The sequence below is a fragment of the Genypterus blacodes genome, unplaced genomic scaffold (genome assembly GCF_046128005.1).
Source record: "Genypterus blacodes isolate CSIRO-AG114 ecotype Tasmania unplaced genomic scaffold, CSIRO-AGI_Gbla_v1 ptg000073l_1, whole genome shotgun sequence".
NCBI lineage: Eukaryota > Metazoa > Chordata > Actinopteri > Ophidiiformes > Ophidiidae > Genypterus > Genypterus blacodes.
Genome location: NW_027466883.1, coordinates 2,046,667 through 2,069,841, shown reverse-complemented (window position 1 = coordinate 2,069,841; position 23,175 = coordinate 2,046,667). Strand labels below are relative to the sequence as shown.

General features: G+C 41.0%; 1 protein-coding gene across 1 annotated transcript in view; it reads left to right on the top strand.

The window, feature by feature from the left end:
• Positions 1-1,525: 1,525 nt before the first annotated feature.
• sash1b (SAM and SH3 domain containing 1b) overlaps positions 1,526-23,175 on the top strand; it is a 42,197-nt gene continuing 20,547 nt past the window's right edge. Inside the window, exon 1 of the mRNA XM_076157501.1 lies at positions 1,526-2,008. Within this exon, the coding sequence (XP_076013616.1) occupies positions 1,526-2,008 (483 nt within the window). The remainder of the gene's footprint in view (positions 2,009-23,175) is intronic.

The following is a 23,175-nucleotide window of genomic DNA, read 5'->3' as shown; positions in this document are numbered from 1 at the left end:
TGTCTGACTTAATCTGCTGCCACAAACAATTTAGACTGTAGATACAGTATATATATATAGATATTATTGTGCAATGGAAAATAAATGTAAAACAAATCATAAAGAGTTAAGTTTCGTGTTTTCTGTGTCACTTGTTTTACTTCATATGGGAAATATCTTGTTGCATATACCCATTCTCTCAAAGTCAGGGTCAGCTACAAATTAAATAGTTTTACTTAGGGACAATTCAGCAGGGCTTTAGGCTTGACAAACTGAGTGGATTTCTTTCTTCTCATTGTTGTATTACCATTCTTCTTTAGTATCCAGATCCTATTCACCAATATTTAATAAATTCCAGAAGTTTGACTTTTTTCAATCTTCAAATCTCATTTAGATTCCGTCAAGTTATAATACTATGTTACTAAATGCTATTTTTCAAATAAACGTTTTGTTAATTGTTTTTATTTTATTTTTGTTTAGTTAGATTTGACTTTTTATACCATTATATTTATTATTTTATTTCGATTTATTTCATTTCGTGAAATTCTACGATTTTTTATTTTATTTCTTTCTACTACGATTTTATTTTATTTACTACTTTTCCTTATATCATTTCACTCCTCTGTCTGAAGAATCACCTGCAGGGGGCGCCTGTGCTCGCAGAACTCCCACCGTCCAGCGGGGTGAAGGCGCTGCTCCTGAGCCGAGAGCCAGAGCATCACACTGTCTGAGCCGGCGGATGGACCCGAGAGCGGCTAAAGTTAAACACTGGGAGAGCGGGACACGCAGTCAGACACAACAAGTGCCCTGCGAACAGGTACAGAAGATTTCTCCATTTAATTTCCTCCGACTTTTCCCTTAATATTTACCTCCATGGTAGAATCGTCAACCTGTTTTAATTCGCTCCGGGTGGATGTTTCACCGACCAGAGCGTTTCGCTTTAACCGCTGAATGAAACAAAAGGGACGAATGCAGCCTGGGGACGCCACCGTAGCGGGAGTACGACTGTTTGTTTGTTTGTTTTTCATCTTTGGTGGAGGATTCACGGAAATGCGTGTAACTCTGGTAATGCCTTCACCTTAATTCACCCTGCGACTGTGTCGGCGTTTGACGGAAAAAGTACGTTTGTACCTCACGGTAATCACCTCATGTTTGCTTCATTAATGGCGATTTTTTTTTATCTTGTTGGGCTGTAAAATAAAGTAAAGTTGCGTTTCTTACTTACGACCACTCCATGTTGGGAAATTCGTGTTTCTTGCACGCTTCCTTAAAGGTCATGGGTCACGATTTAGTTGTCTGTTAGACTGGCAAAGGCGGGACAACTACTTCTTGACAGGCTAAAAGTCAATCAAATACTGCTATTTTCACTTTAAATTTCTTTATCCACAACTAATGGATGTATCTATTTTGGAGAATAGAACTCGGCACAAGATGGAAGTTACATGGAACACCCTGCTGGTTGCCACAAGATAACTCCCAGTAGTGTGAATGATAACGAGGATGACGATGTGCACCTAAGCTTCGCCTTCTTATATCCTGCCTCAAGATGAGCCAAGGACCGAACCTGGTCTTCGAGTGGCTGTCCAGGCTCAATCTGGCTCAGTATGTGGAGTCATTCGTGGACAACGGCTACGATGATTTGGAAGTGTGCAAACAGATTGGAGAGCCAGACCTGGACGCCATAGGGGTCCATGTTGAGTATCACCGACACAAACTCCTCATAGCAGTGCAGAGGTTGAAAGAGGAGGACAAATGGAAATCACCTGGCTACTATTTCACCTTAGAGTCTCTGGGTTCTTCTGGTGGCACCCACGATCCGCACTCAAACAGGGACGATGACCTCTTGATGACAAGGTCACACACACGGACCTTTGGAGGACACCAGGCCTCCTGTCCTGGAAATCATAACCCCAGATTCACAGATTGTAATGACTTTGTGACCTATCCCAAACTGAAACTGAAGGTACTGATTCGGGACAAACTCGCAAAAGATGGGATCAACCTTGGAGAAGCACCTTACACCCACAAGGTAGGCCATCATTTTCCTTCCTTACAATAAGTTCAAACTAAATGCTTGCCCTTCATATGCTGTCATATGTAATTTAATACGCTTACTTCGTTATCTGTGTGATGTCGACTGTGTCAAATTGCTTTGATGGTGCTGCCTGCCAATGATTCTTCATCGCTCTAAGGATGCTTTGGTTGCTTTGATAAAGGTCTGCTCTTACATACATAACATACATGTTGTCTTGTTGACATCTGGAGACATTTTAATGTATGCTTGGATTGTTTGGCATTGCGGCGGTGTATTCAAATTTTCTCTCTTTCGTGCTAATTTTCTGTTATATTACTACTTTTTGTCTGTTCATTTACATTCCCAGACTGGGACCCATGTTCATTCAGTTGCTGTGTGCATGTGTGATCTGTTTTGACCTGGGCGTCTTTGCCATTGTGAAAGAATGGGTCCAGAATTGATCATTGGATTTCTCCTGTTTACATTTTATTTAATTGCATCGTGGTTGCACATCTTCACGGAGACTGCCATGAAAAGTTAGTTATTAATATAGATATGTGCCTTCCATGTTGTCACAAGGCTTAATGGTGGTAAACACACCAATACGCCAGAGTTAAAACTCGTCTGACCTCTATAGGTCAGTGGGACAATGGATCAGTCTGCCACATCCCATGATGACAGATGTTTACCGCAGGGATGATACATCCACTGACAGCATGGTGTTTTGTCTGAGGTTACAATCCTCCTGGCTTCTAGTCTATACTGTGCTGTCTGTTACAAGTTCATGTAATAGCAAGAAGAGACATAATAGTTATTCAGCTTGGTCTGATGTCTGCCAGATGAAAAGCTCGGGGGCACGTTAGGCCTGGGGATCTGTGATTTTACTTTTAGCTGTATTGTAGCAGACTAAATGAATCCCCTCCACGCACCATGTTTGGTGCTTTTTGGTCCTCTGAAATTCCTCACACTTAGCGGCCTCAGCAACCACACTTAGCCTGGAGAGAACCTGTTCATTTAATGCACATTCATACTCTTCTTGGTTTTGTCTTTCCTCAGTGGATTCGAGTTTAAAACGCAGCTCATTAACAATGAATGAATGTGGTCTGAGGAGCTGGTAAGCCTGATGCAGCGTTACGGAACACCAAAGTCTGATTTTTAGTTTGATTTAAACTGACCTGGGTGTCATAACAAATCATAGAGATTATAGAGCTTACTTAGCACACCCCAAAGCCCTGTTTCCACATGGTGGAAACTGTGTTCTCTATGCTTGGCATTTTCCACATTTGTGCTAAATAATAAAGAAAATCTCATTTGAAATGTTAACTTGTGACTTTGTTGTATGGCTCTTAAAATGGTTGCACTATAGCTTCTGTATGATGTGGCCAGATTCACTGCTGCATGTATATATTGTTCATAAAAGATTCAAAGGCTACAATCTCGGTCTCAAAGTGTAGAGGCACTTTGTGATTTCTTTCTTTCTCCCAAGGTTTAGTTACACAGGTTCAGTCCCATTCAAGTTTTTTATAAATCGTCAATGAAGGCACCATCAAGTATGGAGTTGGCACAATCTTAGTTCACTCACAGACAATATATGACTGAAAGAGATTTTGCGGGAGAAACTGACTGGAGTTTTGGGCAAGGTTGACTGGTGAGCGTTACATTCTGTAGGTATGATATGAAAACCAAATTCCTTCACATGTTTCTGCTGAATTTTGGTCCGTTTGAGCCTCTTCACTGCCCGTTTGATGTCTTCATCTCTGGTGTGAATCTGGAGTAGGTGCTTTATTCGGAGCAGCTCATTAGCGAAGCGTTAGGCTAATTTAAGAAGGCAACAAAAACCAGGTCAAACTGATTTGCTGTGTGTGACAGCAGAATATTTGAGCATTTTGGCCCTTCAGGTTTATTAGATTTACTCCTCGGAGCAATTGCAGCAAGCAGGTTTGTAGGCCAGTATGGCCCAATTTCTCATCAGAGATACAGGAGCATCCAGAAGCGTGAGGCATCTTTCAATGTAGAACAAGCACTGATCTGTGACACTTGGGAGGAAATGTGGTTGAATCTTTGTTTCTTTATAGATTTGAACTTAGATAGTTGATGGGCTTTGTTTTGGTTGAGCTGAGCACTTCCTGGTTTGACTCTTAATAGGTGAGTTCTGTGACATGGGGTCATGCCCCCATCTCTCGCTTTGTTGTAGAAAACCCAAAGGGGTGTAATAAACTATGTTTGTGATTGGGCAAAGTGTGGCACTTCCTGTATTTAAGTGCTTCACCATCTCTATCAGCTTCAGCAGAATTGTCAGCCTTATTTTGTGAAGACCTAATTGTAAAGACCTGCGAGTCCACCAACCAAGTACACAAGCAAACTTTATTCTCCTGTCTGCACACTTTCTTAACCCATTGGCTGTCCTTGACACTGTCAACCATCAAATCTTGTTTGGTCTCTAAGGTTCAGGTTTTGGTTGGTTTGACTCCTATCTCTCAGGGAGATCTTTAAGTGTCTCCAATATTTCAGCCTGGATGAAAGACCGGCACCTTCAGCTCAATCTAAGACTGAGCTCCTTGTCATCCCAGCCAACACTTGTATTACAACCACCAATTAGACTCTAGCTTGACTGCTACGAACGTGGTTGTCATGATTGATTGATCAATCAACTAACATTCAAAGAACAGGTTGCTTCAGTCACTTGGTCATGCAGATTTGCCCTGTACAACATCAGCAAAATCACACCCCAGTATGCAGCACAGCTCCTGGTACAGGCTCTTGTCACCTTATGCCTTGACTACTGCAGCATGGCATGTGGCATGTGCATTCAAGCTGTCACAAGCAGCAGCTCGCCTGGGTCTTTAACCATCCCAAAACATCCCTCGGTTGTCTACCAGTCATTGCCCCACATCCAGCTCAAGTCCTTCATGTTCACCTACAATGCAGCGTCCAATATGGCACCCACTTATCTGAATTACCACATTCAGGTTTATGCTCCCTCACGCTCTCTCCGCCCTGCCAACAAACGGTGCCTGGTGCCACCATCACAACAAGGTCCTAAATCTCTAGCCAGACGCTTCTCCTTTGTGGTCCTGAGGCGGTGAAAGGAGTTACCAAACTCCATTCCATCTGCCGAATCCTCCTCTCATTTAAAAAAAAAAAAAAAAAGGTTAAAAACCCATGGACTCTTTCATGAACACCTTCATACCAAATGTCTACCTATTTGTTTAAAACAAAGCAAAACAAATCCTGCCTCCATGCTCTGCCTCTTGGCTCCTATGTCCTGTTGTTTCACTTCAACTTAGGTTCTTGGCACTTGCTCTTGTTGTTCCTTCTAGACTAAATCTTAGGTTGTGCTTTCAAATCTCATGTAGGTCGCTTTTGATACAAGCATCTGCCAAATGACTAAATGTAGAAATGTGCTTCAAATAAAAAAAAATGAAGCCTTGCCAGTTCATTAAATGTTGTTTTCAAGCTGACTTGGGTACTATATCATAATAATTCATTCAGAATGTTTCACTTTTTAGATTTACTTAAACAGAAATAGACATTGGCTTTACATGTGTTTTGTGTATGTGCGCTCAAATGTCAGTCTGCTGTACATTTGATCCCTGTTCTGTCTGCTGTTAATGACTGGCAGCAGTTTGGATCCATTCTATAGATCGTAGTTGCGCATCGACTCTGCTTCTCAGTGTAAATTTGGAAGTATAATCAATTCTCAGTGAGCAGTTTGCTTTTCTGCCTGGCTATCCTGCACGCATGACTAGATCACAGGACCTATTAATCACAGCTGGTTGAGCTGTAAGTGACCTAAACCCTGGCACCAAGACAGTGTTCCACTAGAACTGAATAGCCTATATTTTACACTCCTATATTTTTAAACTCCATCCTAAAAAAAATTATTCCTATGAATCTTGTTTGTTACATTCGGTTCTGCGATTGTTGGGGCTGTGATTTTTTTTTTCTTTTTATTTAGCTTTCATGAACACATCGATGTTTTTTTTTTACCTTACTTTATCTAAAAATAAAAAGCAACACAGGTGTGGGATTGGTTCCAATGATCCACTCTCACACATTACACTACTTCACAACCAGACGATTGAACTTTGAACGCCAAAGCCTCCTCTGCTTGTGGCAAGATGGAAAGAAGGGGAATAAGGGGAAAACAATGTCACTTAGTTGTGTTTTTCACTCCAAGGAATGCGGGTGTCCAACCAGCAGATGGTGTACGTCAAAGAAAGCAAAGCAACCTCTAATGGTTGACACAAAAACAGACTCCTCCCCCCTAAGTGACAAAACGTTTGCTGCTATTAAACTGATATGGAAACAGACACCAGGATGTGTAAAAGTGTTCGCCAACTGTGTTCAACTGAAGTCCATGAATGCTAACCAAGGAAAGCATTGGTAACATTTAATCCCTGCTAACAAACATGGTGGCTATACTAGGCTACCTGCACTTATCATAATACAGATCAGATAGCCAAATTGGTGAGAATTAGGGCTGATAGGTCAGTGCGACTCTTGGCCAGATCATTGTTGTAAAATGAAGCCTCTTCTCAACCAGCGCAAACAGGTAAAACATAGAGGATGAATAAAAAACCTAAACACCAAAATATGCCAAATGCTCAACTGTGATATCTGTGGTTAGAGAGACAAGAAATGTACACTTTTCTTTAACAAAATCTGTATTAAAATAGTAAATTAGTTCATTATTTGTTGTTTGTTTGATGTGGTGGTGTGTGTGTATTCATGGGGCCAAAGTTTACAAAAAAACCCCACAAATGTTATTGTCACAGCTGTAAAAATATTTAATCAAGAAAATGTGTCTGTTAGTTTGAGGTTGAGCCAATCAACATGATTAACAAGCTTTCCAGACTTCCATCAAATGCCGTTTTCATTTGACAGCAAGGCATATAGCAAATTGTGTGGTGCACCCAGACCCTGTTGGGAGGGATCCCCTTCATAGCTGTTTGAACAATGAGGTACAACTCTCCAGAAGGCCTCAATGCAGTTCCTCGCCTGAAAAACATCCTTAGAATTGGAGACAAATCTTAGTTACTCAGAGGATTTTCTTGTGTTGCTCTGCCAGAGGCTTTGAGGACAAGCAAAACCTAAAGGCCCCCTTTTGACACAAGAAAAGCCAGGCTGAATGGGGTCTGGCAAATACACAGCATCTGCAGCGGCTGACAGCTGTCTCAGCCTTTGTTACCATGAAATGGGGAACTGAATAGAAATGTTTTCATTGGACAAAGTTGGTTTTAAACACCAGCACCCCCTTTACATTTGAAGACCAGCAAAACATTTTATGGAGCAGGAAGGATGTGATTGAATGAGGGAAGTGATTCAGTAATTTGATGGTTGACAGTGGTCTCAAATCAGTTTTTGTACCCCAATACTTTATTTGCACTGCCTTCAAACATCATGGTAACGCCTTAGTCTCTGTGTTATGTAATGCAGCATTTTCATGTACTTATGTAAAAGTAAAAAAGGACAATTTGGCCTTGGTGGAGGTATGGGCTCTCTGAGTGCCTTCCGGTTGGTAGTGGTACATTTTCAGTGCACCACAAACACTAGATTCTTAGATCTTGTCCTGACACAGACCTCATGCTGTATTGGTTTATGGTCTAATGGGAACACCGTTGCTTCCTAATACAATTGTGTTCCAGAATTTATCATATAGGCTGAGGGCATATAATAACATTATATAGATTTGGTTATATGGAAATGTACAATTCCATAATCATTATCTATTACCCGAGACCCACTGTCCCACTTCTAGCATGACGTGCATGCCTGTATTGTAGGCCTACGTATGTACAATGTACTGTAATGTAATGTTATGTCAGTATGGCGTATGTCAAACCAAAGGGCCATTACATGTATATATTGCTGGATTATTGCACGGATGGTACAGAGGGGGGGGGGGAGAGTTGAAGAATATTGCACAGAGCACTCAAAAGCTTAGCGTGCCATGAACAAGCTTGTCGCTCACAGTTTGTAATGCAGTGAAGTTCTGTCAATGAGACTCTCACTGAGGAAGTCTCGTTTCTGTGCTGTAGACGAGATGCTGCACACGTGATAACATGATTATACAAGGACAGCTGTCGTTGTAGCAGCATGTATTAGTCCGCTCGACATTACATCACCGCTGAGAGATACGGGTGCACATGGTGTTAAACGCAGGAAATATTTATTGCTACAGTGATTCTCGTGCCATGCAGAATGTAAACCCTGTGTTAAGCAGGGCATAATCACTGACCTATATTTGCGCATTTAAGATTAGAATGGTCCAGGGTCAGTGGACTGGGGGCTGAAGAAAAAACATAGCCAGGAGACGATTGTTTCCACATTCCTGCAATAAAAGCTGTAGGGGTTAATATTGATTTCCAACAATGTTTCCATAGTGTTGCTTTGAAATAAGCTAATTCAGAAGAGCATCTGGAGAGGTTCTGTAGGAACAACAGGCTGAAGGGCGTCAAACACAGCATGAACATTTATACGCTCACTTTGAACTGTGCAGTATCTCGGCTAACTTTATGTTTTCTTTGAATTCTAACAGGTTTATGTGGATATTCTATTCAAAAAGGCCTATTGAAATATTCCCCTGTCCCTCTGTGTTCGTTCAGCTGTTGTATAACAACGCTAAACAGGTCTTTGGACCCAAGTGCCGCTCACCGAAGTTTAATCAACGTGGAACATAAAAGGTCTCTTTTTGCTGAGTGGCAGACATTCACACAATTGACTGCTGAATTGAGAGGGAGAGGTCAAGACACTTCAGCTTCAGAGCAAATACTCAGCCCAGCAGGATGTATTTGGACTGCCGTTATGTGGCATTTAGGAGTAATGTGGCATTTAGGAGTAATGTGGGAGGTTTCCTCCAGCTGGGAGCTGGGAGGCAGTGGCTCAGTGGTAGGGCTTCCGCTTGGAAACCGGAGGGTTGCTGGTTCGAGTCCTTGCCGAGGTGCCCCTGAGCAAGGCAATGAACCCTCAATTGCTCCCCCCTCTGTAACTTACTGGGTGGTAATGTAAGTCGCTTTGGATAAAAGCGTCTGCTAAATGCTCGTATATATATATATATCGTGTATATATATATATATATATATACCATTTATATATATATATATATATATATATATATAAATGTATTTTGGGAAACACAACCGCATATGCATATGTGCGGTCAGTAGTTCAAGATTCCCCAAGTATGTAGGCTGGATGACACTGACATAAAAAGTTTCTGCTTTAATATCATATCAGGATGCTTCAGTGATGTTTTTATGCTACCAAGAATAAAAACTAGGGAGAAACACTCCTTATTAAACATTCAAATGGTAAAATATTAGGAATGATGCATAGTTTATTCTTTACCTTGTGGTTTTTACAATGTTAATGTCAATTTGTAGGATGTTGTGAACAGCATCCATAACTAAATCTGACCAAGAACACCTGAGAGAACAAAGCAAAGAGTCCCCTATATTGGCATTACGTGTGCATGCACTTTGTGTATTTGTGACGATGTTTCACGCATGTCCCCTCGGCCCCCCCTGCCCTCGCTCTCTGAGGATTGCATCACCACAGTCGCCACTTTGAGCTGCACTACAGTGACCTTCCTCACGTTCCATTACTAGCATGTATCCAAGGCTCTCTGCTGAGCTATTTTTACTGCATGCGGAAGATGGTCCATTTCAGCAGCAACAGCAGGAGGAGGTGTTTTTTAGTCAGCGGAGCAAAGGAAACCCTGTTGTTGTTGTTGTTGTTGTTGTTGTTAGCAAAACAGGTCATCCTCAGGATAGAAGACATGTTTGTTATTTATAAAAGTGATGCATATTTCCCATTTAGCATTTTACATACATTGCATTTTACATGGGCTGTACGTGGTAGAGCTTTGATTTGATCACATTTGGTGCAGGTGAGATGTATGCATGACCTGGCTGCTGTGGAATACAAAATGTTCTTTGGCCTCTGTCTACAAATATGCATTATGATGCAAAAGACATCTTTGATTCTGCTTAGAAATCTGACAAATAAACTCAGTCATGTAGTAGCAGCGTCTCTGAGTAGTCGCATCTTAGCTCTATTGCAAAATTAATATATTTTGCCTCGTACAGGGGTCTGGATAATGAGGACGAACAACTCATCATAGTTGTTTAGTGGCTTGTATATACAAACTATGTTTTTAAAATGATAAAATGATAAAAAACATCGTAATAGTTTACTGGTCGTGTATTTGTTGAAATGTAGGTCATATTGGTATAGCATCTCTATAGCTTGTTTATGCTTGGAGGTGTTTGCAATGCTCACTCAGTCGCTGTGCATTTGTGGTAAGTGCACACATGGCACAATAATTACACAAGCAAATCATTCTGAGTCAGTATATGAAGCATCATATGTCACAAAAGGCAATGGGAAGACGCAGCACTCACTAAAATCTGATCAGCACGCTGTGAGATGTTTGTAACTGACAATGATAAACATTTGAAAAGGAAGATAATGGATCTTAATCTGATTTTCAATTTCTATTTTTACTCAAACATTCCATATTTGGCACAGAAGAAGCAGAACAGTAACTGGCCAAAGCACATCCATAATGCAAAAGGATAGAAAAAATGGAATAACTACACAGTGCACATGTTTCTAAATCTTCTGCAAATATTTGAGCAGTCAGCGTCCCTTTGTAGGTCAGCAGAGCACTTAACATCACATAACTGCCAAAATACTTCTGTCTCAAATTTGCGCATCAGTCAGTTATGGGCCCCCCCGGGGTCTAACACAAGTCTTGCACCAACAGTTGGGTACCAATCACTTCAGCCTTGGTTTGAGAGTTGAAAATATAACTGTCAAAGCTCTGGTCCACTGGGCAAACGGTGTATCTTTGCTTTGTGAAAATACAAAGCAGAACACATCCCTTTTTTTTCTCCATCTGTTTCCCGTGTGTTGCTTCTGTTTCTGGTGTTTTTTGGATACGATGGAATAATAGCCAATGGAATGCATTAGTCTTTTGACTTTTGACTTTGACTTGCAGTAAATCACAGCCTTCCAATCCATCTGTCTGACACTGAGACACCAGAGTGTTGGCCCATTTTAATGACTTGGCCTGCAGAGCCAAAGGATTAGACTAACGCCGCCGTTCTAGCTCGTGCCATGTGTGCATGATATGACATTTATCCAGGTCAAAGTCAGGGTTAATCTTTTTTCCCTTGTCTGCATGTGCTTTTCTCGCGCTAGGTGCTACATGCCATCCAGTGTTTAATACATGAAAACAAAAGAAACCTAACGAAACAAGTGAACATATTAGATATTACAAGCTGAAAGTGATTTGTTCTTTTATGTACATGGCCCTTAATCCTGTTGATTCAAGAGTTAAGCTCAGCACACAGTTGGGGACAGGACTTTATGCACTCGTAACCTTTTGCATTCACATTGCCCCTGTCTGTATTGTGCATGTATTCTTAAATGGTGGGGTTTTGTTCTTGTTTCAGATAGCTTGCTTGGTATCACGTCATTTTATTTCCCCTCCATAATTACTCTAATTGGAGGTTTTATGATGTGCACTGGTCCAGCCCTACAATAAATCCTATTCTTGGAAAGTTTAAATGATTTGTTATCGTCATTTTGTAGGTTTATTTTTTTACTGTTGTTCTGGACTGCATTATATGAAAAAGTGTGTTTTCGAGAGAGAATATTAGGAACACTGACATACAATATACTACTACATACTCCATGCGGTGTTCTTTCCAGTAGTGATCCTACTGTGTAAATGACACTTTATATACTTTGTGAGGACATCACTTGGAGTTTGCCTCTTTCTCCAGTGACCGGTAGCCCCCTGTAACAGCTTCCCCACTGAGTATGTCGCTGCTTCTTTCCACTGGGAGTAGATCATAGGTCATGGCTTCGCCTCCATCCAGCTGTGTAGTATTGGTTTGATCAGTGAAAGGTCTGCTCATGCAAGTGAGCTTTCACAGTGTAGCAGCGTTGTAGTTAGCCCTCAAGGCAGACTAAGGGGTCACACTCCTACAGTGCATGCAATACAGTATCTTCACATTATGACCCACTTTCCTCTCCTCTCCCTCTCCTCCTGCCTTATGAATTTCATATGGCAAGCCCGCTGACACTATTGCATAGATGCCACCAAAACAATTGTAATTGTAGATGCTTCCCTGGTGATCCATATGTATAAATTATGGCGTGTTTTTATTTTATTTACTGCCATATGAAATCGAGATGATGCCTTCTTTAACTTCACTGATATCCAGCATTTCTTTTGCTGTGAATATTTAATGTGCCTAATGTCGCCCTGCCAGCATACATAAGATACATTTCCAAGAAATCCAAGTGAAATGGAGCATTCATGGTGCGTTTCTGTTGGTTTTCCCCCCAGTTTCACTCATTAGCCTCTCAGTGAATTATGATAAGCTTGTATGAACGACGTGTCACTTTTATTCCTCATGCAAAAGCATGTTGGAATGGAATGGGTATATCATATATATCCTATATCTGAGTTAGTTATTTAGACTTCACTACACCAATCTAATCTACACCAGGTTTTTACTATGGCTCTTTCAACCAGTCAAGCTCAACCCACACTGCTGTACGGACATGGACAAGAAAACTTAACTCGACAAAGTAAAGAGAGGAAATGTGAGCTGCTGCCAGGATCAGGAGACCATATTTTGTTTTATTTCTATTGCCAAGTTTGTCATTTGATGTATTTGTCGTTATACTTTGCTTTAGCCAAGTTGAGATGACACAATGGCACAATGAGGCAAAACTCATCTGTCATTTAAAAAAATCATGAACACAGTATGCCACACATGATTGAAATTCAGAACAGTCGTGTGCTATGTGTTCACTTGTGCTACACCTCATCAAAAATATATTATTTTTATTAAATGGAAAAAAAACAATAAGAGGCACTTCATTAAGTGTTTTCACTCAATTTGAAATTTTATTTTGGTAAAATGAGAACAAAAGGGGTTAAACAGTTGATTAATTTTTGTTGTTCTCCCATCTTGAAATCAGACCGCTTTGTTTCTTTGTTTCTCATCAGCCTCATCACATTGCTGTGATTCCAGGTTGCATATATTTTACATCAGATCTGAATACAGATGGCATCCGTTTGAATAATGTATAGCAATGTTGCTCTTGACGCAGAGTGGCATCGCAACAGCCGGTTCCTCTAAAAGGGGCGTCTGAGGAGCAGGGCAGACCTCCTGGGAACGTACATGGCAATGATTGGAGATACTGGGTATAATCATTTGTGGTTGCGTACTATGAAGCGCTAGGTTGTCCTTAAGCTGAACACTGGGGCGCATGAGAAGTGAGAAAGTAAGCTCCTGGAACCATTACGATGGGTGTCTGAAAGATTTGGGGCAAACAAAATTGTTACACGCTGTGAGCCGGTGTACATCCACATAAAAGCAAAGCCTTTTGTGTTATATTGATTTTCACCGCAGAGGTTTCTTATGACAAGACACTTCAGCTGTTTCTGCTGGATGGTTTTGGTCAGATTCCTTCCGGTATTTGCTGAAAAGCAGCAAGATCTGTTGTAGTAACTTCTCTGCTCTGTGGCACTTCTGTTTGATTGAGTTGTCATGAGGGTTTCATGGACTTGTTTTCTCTTGCTCACACTCGTATGTTTCGTATTTTTACTGTAGAGTCTTTATGAGTGAGTCGTAGTGAGAAAGTTGCGGCTGGATCTCATTGCTTTGTTGTTAATCTTACAGTAAGACAGTGTTGTGTGCATGTGTGCTTGCTTCTGGTTGTACATGTTAGTCACTCCTTCTAAAATCTTTAACCGCAATTAAAACACTAAAATACATGATGCATGAATATGTGTCTCACTGCTACTGTATTTATCTGCATCTCCTAAATTCTGCTTTTGGTTCCTCCCCAGTCATTTGTTGTTTTCCAGATCCACAGTTTTTATGTATATGGGTCTTCGCAGTCAGCCGTGCAGCTGAACAAAAGGCCAGACAGGCTGTGAACATTATAAACATTCTCTGACGTTTATGCCAAGTGGCTTAGTGAAATGTTAAATCTTGTGCATTATGTTGGAGCTGACCCTAGCTGCTCTGTCGACAAGTGAGCCAAACACACTGGCTTATGTAAATCTCTATTCCGCACTGCCAATGTTGTGTTATCAGACAGTTTATGAATACATGGGCTCTTCCTTTGAACACACAGAATGTGTTTGCTACCAGAGGAATTTGATGAGCCTCAGAAGGGTGTAGCTACATTTTATTACCTCAGTTGATGATTCCAAGATATAACTCTAAAAATGTAATTCACCAGGGAAGGAAAGCTATATCGGTTTCAGGAAACAGTTAAAGCGTTAGTGTGTAAGGTTTTGGAGTGGGTGTAACGCTGGGGGGGGGGAATCACTCCTGTTGCTACCCGGTGCATCCCATTCCGCTACAACTCGTCCCACAGCAGGACAAGGCGTGATTGACAGGTGAGGTAGTAATGAGGACAATTTCATCTAATTCCACCAAAAAATGTTTGTACCGTTTGAGGTTCGGCGATTGGATCTGTGGTAAGTAAGGGTATTATTCTGAGTAAACTGAGCTGGAATACACTGCACTGTGTATTGGGCATGGGCGAGCTTAAAAGAACTCATCAATGACTTGAACTGAACTGCACAAGCTTATCCGTGACATGTTCCGAGTTTAAAGACACAATAAGAGTTCCGCCAATGTGCAATGGGTCAATTAGTTTAGGTTCTTTCAATCAGCTTCAGGTTAATCTATCCCATCTGCTTTTGTTATTTGTTATTTGTAGATAAGCATGCAACTGCCACGCCTCATTGATTTTAAGTGTTCTGTATTTGTTGTGTGTGTAATGTCTTCTGACTTAATTGGTTATTTATTGAAATACAACCGTTTTAATTGGATGAACAGCTATTTTAATTATTCATGATGTAATTGGCTTGGCCTAAGCCTTGTTCCCAGGTGTTTACCCACATTTACATTTATATGGCTTTGTTCTCATTGACCGTATAATTTTAAAAACAAGGGGCATTTCAAAGTGCTTCTGACCTGCAGCCCAGGAAACTTAAGTATGGTATTTAAACACATAGATCATATAGAATATAAAGATAAGAACTGTAGGCTAAGGATAAAAGAATGTGGAGTTGAGTTGACATGAAGACTACATGCTATTGTTATTATTTTTATTGTTTTCCAGAGATAATTTTCTTGATGTTTTGGAAATGAAAGTTGTTTTCTCACGATAACAAAATCATTTTCTGGAGATGTCAAAATTGTCCTTTACACTAATGTATGTATTTTCTGTAGCAAGGTATACAACTATTTCAGCCTGTGTGAGGCTTTGACTGAACAGAAATGTGAGGCGCTGATCAATATAGTAAATATTTATAAAATCTAACAATATATTATAAGATATCGATCCGGCTTTTCTGGGATGCCTTTGGGAACGTTTTGTCTTCATAGCTAAAAATAGAGAAAATTATAGAGAAAATAATCTTCTGAAAACAAATGTAAGTTTTCTTAAGGTCCCCCCAAAAATCACATTTTCTTTTTTGAAGTTATATTAAAGGAACCAACATGGAAGTCACAGATGAGAGGGGGGGATAGATGGTGTGTAGACTGTGTTGTGATGGAAAGGATTGACCTTGATGAAACCACCCAGGGACATTGCGTTGCAGTGCGGCCCATGTACAGTCTCTGGCTTCATTAATGGTTTCATGCATAGAGCTTAAGTAGCATAGTCATGACATTGCAGTGTCATGAAATAACCAAATTACAGATCACTGCAACGCAATGCAAATGTATGTCATCATGGTCTGATAAAGTAGAAGTATTTATTTTCTTCTGCTTTGGGTTAGGCTCCATATTAATGCTTTAGTCTTGTGGATTTTAAAATGACTCTTGCCTAAGTAATGTCATTTGAGACTCCTCTACATCAAGACATTCAGTTGAGAGTTGGTTGGAACTAAGAAGATATGTTACAGTACCGCATATACTGTAATGCTAAACTGCAACTGTCTCAACATATTACAACATAAACGGCACAAAACCAAATTCATGAAGGTTAATGTTAAACTGTGAGAAGCATCTGACATTACATGGACTACAAGTACTGCATCTGACAGTATGGAAACCCTGTACACTGAATGCATCATCTGAATATAATGAATTATAATGAAACTTCCAAGCTTCAATCCACTCTAACCTCTTAGTTATGCAAAGGTACAGAGGATTTCAATAAACAAAAGAATAATCCGCTTCATACAGCTATTGGTGTCAGTAATGTTTGACTGTATGTTGCCAAATAGGAGCTCTCATTGGAGATAACTGATTATTTGCTGGAAATTCAGAGGTGAGTAACTCTGCTGCTGTTTGAGCAGAGCATTTTGAGTAGTCATTAGCTCAGTGACACCCTGGGGGATGAGTGGGTGAGTGTTGGTTGAGTACCTTACCGAGCCGGAGCCAGCAGACTGACAGGAGGCCCATTAGCTATTGCATCCATGACTAACCCTGTCCTGTCGTGCTTTAACTGGCTGCAGGCTCCCACACTTATCCAGCCAGATATGACAGCTGCTGCAGATACTGATGCCCGGGCTCCACCTTTGCACTGGCAGTTTTCAGAAAATGGCATATATGCTGGCGTACCCTTGGCTTTTACTGGGATTAGTGCAGACAAGCTAAAAAAAAATTCATATGGCACAATGAGGCCAGCAAGGCACCAGCACCAGAATCCCTGTCCTCCTGTCTGTTGGGGGTGATTCACTTGAGAGTGTTGGTGCCCCCAGCCAGCCGTTCACTTAAAATAAACATTTGGAGATGAAGGGATTTGACTCACCAGGGCCCCGATGTTTGTTTTGCTGTCTAATCAGATCTTGACTATTATCCAAGGAGACAGTTTACATCCTGAAGAAACTTTCTGAAATGCCATTCACCTGTCACAACCCCTGTTTTTGTTAATGTTAAATGCTAAGTCCGGTGAAAATGTTGTGGATGGCATTCAAATGTCATTTTCACTGGTAGATCAGACAACAACATTCGCAAATGATGTCTGAGTAGGGTTCTGGCTGTCTTTTGCTCTGTAAATAACAATCTTACACACATTGTATTCATTTTTAATCCCTCAGAAGTGGCAGAACCTGTCGTATGGGCAGGTAACCTAGCGTAGCCGCTACTTCAGAGAGCATCGTGTTGGAAGATATTAAATGGCACTAATTCTTCACTTCGTCCTCTAATTCTGGTTAGCATTAATGGATTTGGACATGGACCTTTACATCCTGTTGTATTTGTTTTCACGTGTATTCACCAGAAGCAGGAAATCTACAAGTACAACAGTTTAAGGAGCAACAAACGCGAAAAATTTCCAGTCACCATTGTTATTTACTTCCCTTGCAAGGAGATTATGCTCACTTCACACTGTATTGAAGCGGCACTGCTGCGTGACTACTGGAACATGACCCCTGCGTAAAAGCTCCCCTGTACTGTAAATACTCTTTAAATATCCATTCAATATTTATTTTGTTGTTGCTGGCTTTACTTTCCACAGCGCGCGTAGTGAGCCGAACGCAGCGAGCGTTGGGATCCTGCGTGCACTTCTTGCAAATCCTATCGCTTCCGTTTACTTAGACCGTGTTTCGTAGCCTACAGCAAGCGTAGTATAGTAAACGTCTTGAAAAACACGCTCATCGAGACAGTGTGTTCTTTACAAACGTTATCATTACAGCAACAGTGCGTTAACGGAGCACCCACTACACTTGTGGGATATTTTTAGGACGCTTCAGCAGGACGACTCCAGCATGCAGTGTGAAGCCTGTAGTTTGTTAACATGGGTGCTGAACTGAAAATCGCTCCAGTCCACATTGCTTCAGTGACACATGCACAGCCAGTGTGAGACTGACCTTGGGCTTCCTCTCACTGTTTTCCATCTATGAGCAGGAAATCTAGGACATCTCTTAAATTTGAACAATTGTACAGCTATTTGTAGTAGAAAGTACCACCGTGTGGCTACTTACTACTGTTCAACACAGTCCGTTCAGCCCAAAATCACGAGTACTTAGTAGTTACACTTGTTCATTACTTTAGAGCTTCATGAATACAGCTCATGTTTTATATATTGTATTTGTTCATCTATGCGTTTATCCTAGTTTTAGTTGTGAAACATTTTATTTTATTTTGCCGGAACTGTCAGAAACAACAAGCATTTCTGGCTCAAATTGTACGTTTGGGTCTAATGTCAGTCAGTTTGAAAGTAATTCTTCAAATCCATTGCACGACATGAGAATGATGTGATTCCTGGACGCCATCTTGTTTGTGCCCCGTGTGCCGGCATTACAGCCAGGCTCCATTTGTGGTTCAAACTCTGTGTTGAATATTAACACCCCGACTCACTTTCGTGTTAAATGTTAATGTTTGAATGTCTCAACATATTACTCAGATGACAGTGAATCCTCTGGGTTTTTTTAGCTGGAATGTCAATATTTTCTTTAGTTAGTTTGTGATGAAATCATAGTTTCCCATTAAAACCTTTTCATTTTCAAATTGTACTCTCTTTTTATAGTCTTCCTTAATTAAATTAGTCTAATGTAGGCTCAACCAATCAGCAAATTCAAAGCATCTGCGAGGAGGAAAAGAGGAAGAGTTCTGACCCCCCGACATTTAGCTTGCAGCTTTTCTAAGTTCCTGTCTAAAGTCATTTATGCAGAAAAATTGATTTAAAGTGCACGACATTTTTACACGGATGACATGAGCGTAGAAGATGGACTGTTCATGCCTTGGCGTTTTGTAGTTTGTGGCCCTGAATTGTGGGAGAAAATCTTTCTTTGTGCTTTAATGAATTTTCTCTTTGGAGTTGTTTTCTGTTTAGTTAGTTACGTTTTTGTCTATTACACCTGTATGTTCCCAGTTGGTCAGTGTTTTTTAAGGTATTGCTTTGGAGAAGCACATTGATACTGCCACCTTTATTCCATTAGTATATCTGACACACTGTAGATTCTATCATGTCATCGACCCACCAGAGTCTTCCTTGCATTCGTCAATGGTGATGCTGAAGAACTTGTTTTCTCTTTGACCTACTGCCTTCATCGCTTACTCACAGTAAATGAGTCTTTTTTCCCAAATTAACCTACTGAATGATTTATTTACCTTTTTACAGAGGATGTGTGCCTCCAGCTTTGAACACACCATTTGATGATGTCTAAATTAAGGTTTGATGCAGGCGGACTGAATGACTCATCATATGAGTTGTAAATACATATTCTATTCCTGCTATTTTTGTCATGAACTTCATGCATAAATGGCTTTTTGGATTGAACACAACAGATGTTCCTGCAGTTTGACTTGTCTGATATCCATTTGTTCCCAATGGAAATCCATCAGAATAAAATAGATAATGTTCACAGGGACGATACGATCTCTCTGTCAGTACGTCATCACAGTCTGCTGCTCGTTGTGTGAAGTGGCTGTGACATGTGGCGATATCCTGAGAAATCCATCACGGTGCGCTTAACACTACTGGAGCATCAATGACACATGACTTTGTTCTGATGACAGTGATTGACGTTATTCACTGTGTCCATTATATACTATGTGCAGGTACTCTGTCAAAGCTATGCTGCTCACTATATATACGTGATAGACTAACTTTCCTCAATCTTTTATGCGGCACCAAGCATATAAGTGACCTGAAGGAGCTCTTTGACTCCACTCGTCTTCTCCAGCTTGTCCGTTTCAATGCTGCAGCTGTCTCTTCTCGTCTTTCCATGTGATTGCACTCGGAAGATTTCAGTCATTGTGCTCAGGCGTCCAGTTGCAGCTGCCTTCAGGGACTTTATTTGTTCCTCCCTCAGGAACTACCTTGCATTTCAGTCAATTATTTATCTGTCAAGCATAACAACAAGTTTCTTTCGTATCCCCTGTATCCAGTGCAAATGCAAAGCTTGTTCATCGATACAAAGCCACGGCAGAAAAGCGGAAAATTTCCCAAATCTGAACGTTCAAAAGGAGAGGGATACAATTTGAAACACACAATTTGGAATGCTTTGTTATTTTCAGCCAAAGCAGCCGTTTATTTGAAGCACTCTGTCAGCCCACCTAAGCAGAAATAATAAAAACATCACAGCTGATTTCCAGATCCTAATTTTGCCCCCTTTACCCAAATTCCCCACAGGACAGTTTTGGGGCTGTTGTCGCTGTTCCCATTTAGATTGCATACCCCTGAGATTTGGTCCACTTTTTGTGCATCGGTGTAGGAAAACCCCCAAACCATCATTCTTGTGTAACGATGTGACGTTTCCATCATAAATAACCTAATCTACCGCAGTGTCTCAGTGTCTGTGACTCCCGGACGTGACAGTCACCAATAGCTTTGATGTTGATGTGAACATCTGAATAGCAGCTGTGGTCCTCACCCTTCAGTGTGTGAGCCTGAGCTAACGATGCTCTGGGCACAGGTCGTCCTGTGAAATGCAAAGCTATTTTCTGCTCCTTTGGCTTCTGTGGCGAGCTGCACTGAAAGCTGCGATACATTCAGTGTCTTGTTTCTTGATAGATGTACCTGTTTGACTTCTGAGTCCTCTGTCTTTTGATGTTTTCCAGCTACAATGCAAACTTGTGCACACTGGGATTCACAAACACTGCGCTTCAGGTAAATATCTTTTCAGTTGCCTCAAACTCAACCAACGTCAAGCGCCCTGTGTTGAAATCGAAAGCTAGGGGAAAGGCAAACAACTTGGCTGTGCATGCTCTTGTTTTTCACTGCGGCACATTAACACTGTAATTTAAAAAAAAAAAAAAAGCCACGGTCAGTAGTGTGGATACTAAACAAGTAGCTGGACGGGCAGAGTTGTTTTTGGCAGGCGTTTTTTGGCTTCTCTCTCACCGCTCTGGCTCAAGTCAGTGATTAACCATCCTGTCCTCATGGCCTCAGCTGCTACAATGAAATCAAATGCATGGATTGCCGGGTGGAAGAGAAGGAAACAAACTGTGCTCACACCGGAACCGTGTGTTAATGAAAAGCCCAAATTGCAGTATTGACTTTGCTCTCTTCCAAATAGCAGTACTGCAGCAGTGCCAATCGAGTGTCGGGGTGACCTTTTAACATTCTGCTGTTGTGTCGGCAGGCCCATGGAAATACATTAGTGTGCATTTTATGTTATTTACCACCACACACTATGATGTTCCAGGCCTTTTGTGCGACACTTTACAGCAATTTCTGTATGACATTTCCAACATAACTGCATGTTCCAGCTTTCGAGATCGAGTAATCTAATTTATTACTAGTGATTTATTCTTGGACATGTAGATCTAGAGAGATATTTTCTCTGAACATTGTTTGAGGTTTAATGTCGTGACAGAAAAGAGCTGATTTGAGAAGCTGGAGGGAATGTTTGGTGTTATAATGGGCCGTGTTTCCTTTTCCACTTTACAGGCTATTGTCCCAGTGTTTCGTCCATTAGGTCAGATAAATGGTTTTGTTTCCACCAGAGCCGCTGCTGTACATTACAACATACAAAGGTGTCATGGTTAGGCTCTCGTATCTCTTCATAAAGTGTCGCATTCGTGCTGTTGTGTTCTGCAGTTCCTTCCCTGATTGACTTACAATCATTTAGCCTCTAAAATGTGAAACCAACAGTGATATTTTATCCAAGATTAAACTGAAGTCTGAGTCTGATAAAGAGTCTTGGTGTACTTGTGATGACTTTTGCTTTTATATCAACTTTACCTGTTTGTACAAAGGAAGCATAAAAAGGAGGATGTGGGTGTTCTGTGGGTGAGTCATGATAAGGAAATGCAGAATAAGCATTTTTGTGAGGAACGACAGGAAACTGTGTGACAGGTGTTTTATCAGCGCAGGCCTGCAGGATGGACACGGCAAATGAATTTTCATCCTCTGACCCAAAACAGCCGTAATATGAGTGGGCTGATCTAAGCAGAAATAGGTTCCACACCTTCATTGATCAGTCATCGATCAAACTGCAGCTTGCTAACGTCCTCGATTAGATGAGTTATCCTGTCTAGCTTTCGTCTGCATGCACACAGTTTTGTCCAAAACCCTCCTCTTACAGTCACAATCAACAACATTTTCGAAACGATCCCGGTTCCCATTTTCCCTTTGTTTCGTCTCATCTCATGTGTTTGTGATATACCTAATTTCACCTGTCGAGAAGAAAGGCTTTGCAATAAATCGCAGAGCTTGCCAGTGTGTGATTTGCCTTTTTATAGTACACACATTAAATATCCAAATGCTGGGACTTTCCTTTACAATCTCACAATGAGGGATTTATGAGACCAATCCGGTATAATGCAGCGTTTCATGCATAATAAAGCAGTTTTAGTCCGAAGTGATAGGCAAGACGGCGTGACGGGTACGAGCAAAATATGGAGTGGAGACATTAAAGGGAGAGAGATAACAACAGGCAATGGAGAGGAAAATGGGACAAAGAGGAGAAGAGAATGGAGGGTTACGTTTGAGAAGAGTGAAAGGCGGAGTGACGGATGATTTAAGAAGGAGATGGAACACAAACGGGGCTTTGCTCAGCCGTAGAAATCTTCTGGGTTGTCGAGGAAATGTGGGACCTAAAGGAAATAAACAAGCAAATCCCAGCAGTTACGTTAAATAGAGATGATGTGAATAAGTGTGTATAACTGTTACTGCAGGAAAAGTTGAGCCAAGCCGTTCTTGAACTTCATCTTTACCTTAATAGCCTTAATAACCCTTTGGGACACACACAGGTGAACTGGCAATCACTACTCGCTCCACTTGATGGAATGTTGAACTTAATGTTTCTTGTAATTACATATTGATCCTGCAATATGACATGAAGCGTTCCAATTGTTTCTATTTCTCCTATGGGCTCACTTAGACAGAGTCCCCTTCACTGTATCACTTGATTGAACCGAGCCACACCATGTAATGTGCGACACCACGAGCTCCTTCTGCAAGCAGATGCTTTATAATACATGACTCTAATTATTGCATTTTTTATCTCCGTTCTTCCGCTTGAATTCATTCACGTTAAGCATTCTGCATTATTAAACGGTGTATGGTATTTTTACAGCACGGCCGCTCAGTGGAAATGTAAATTTAAACGTAGTTCCGGTACTCCTTCGCTGCTTCAGAGCTCTGGTTTTGTTGTGAGCAGGAACGCTGTGCTGCGATGTAAACATCCGAACACTACATGTCTACATTGTCGTTATAATTTCCGATGTATTCATTAT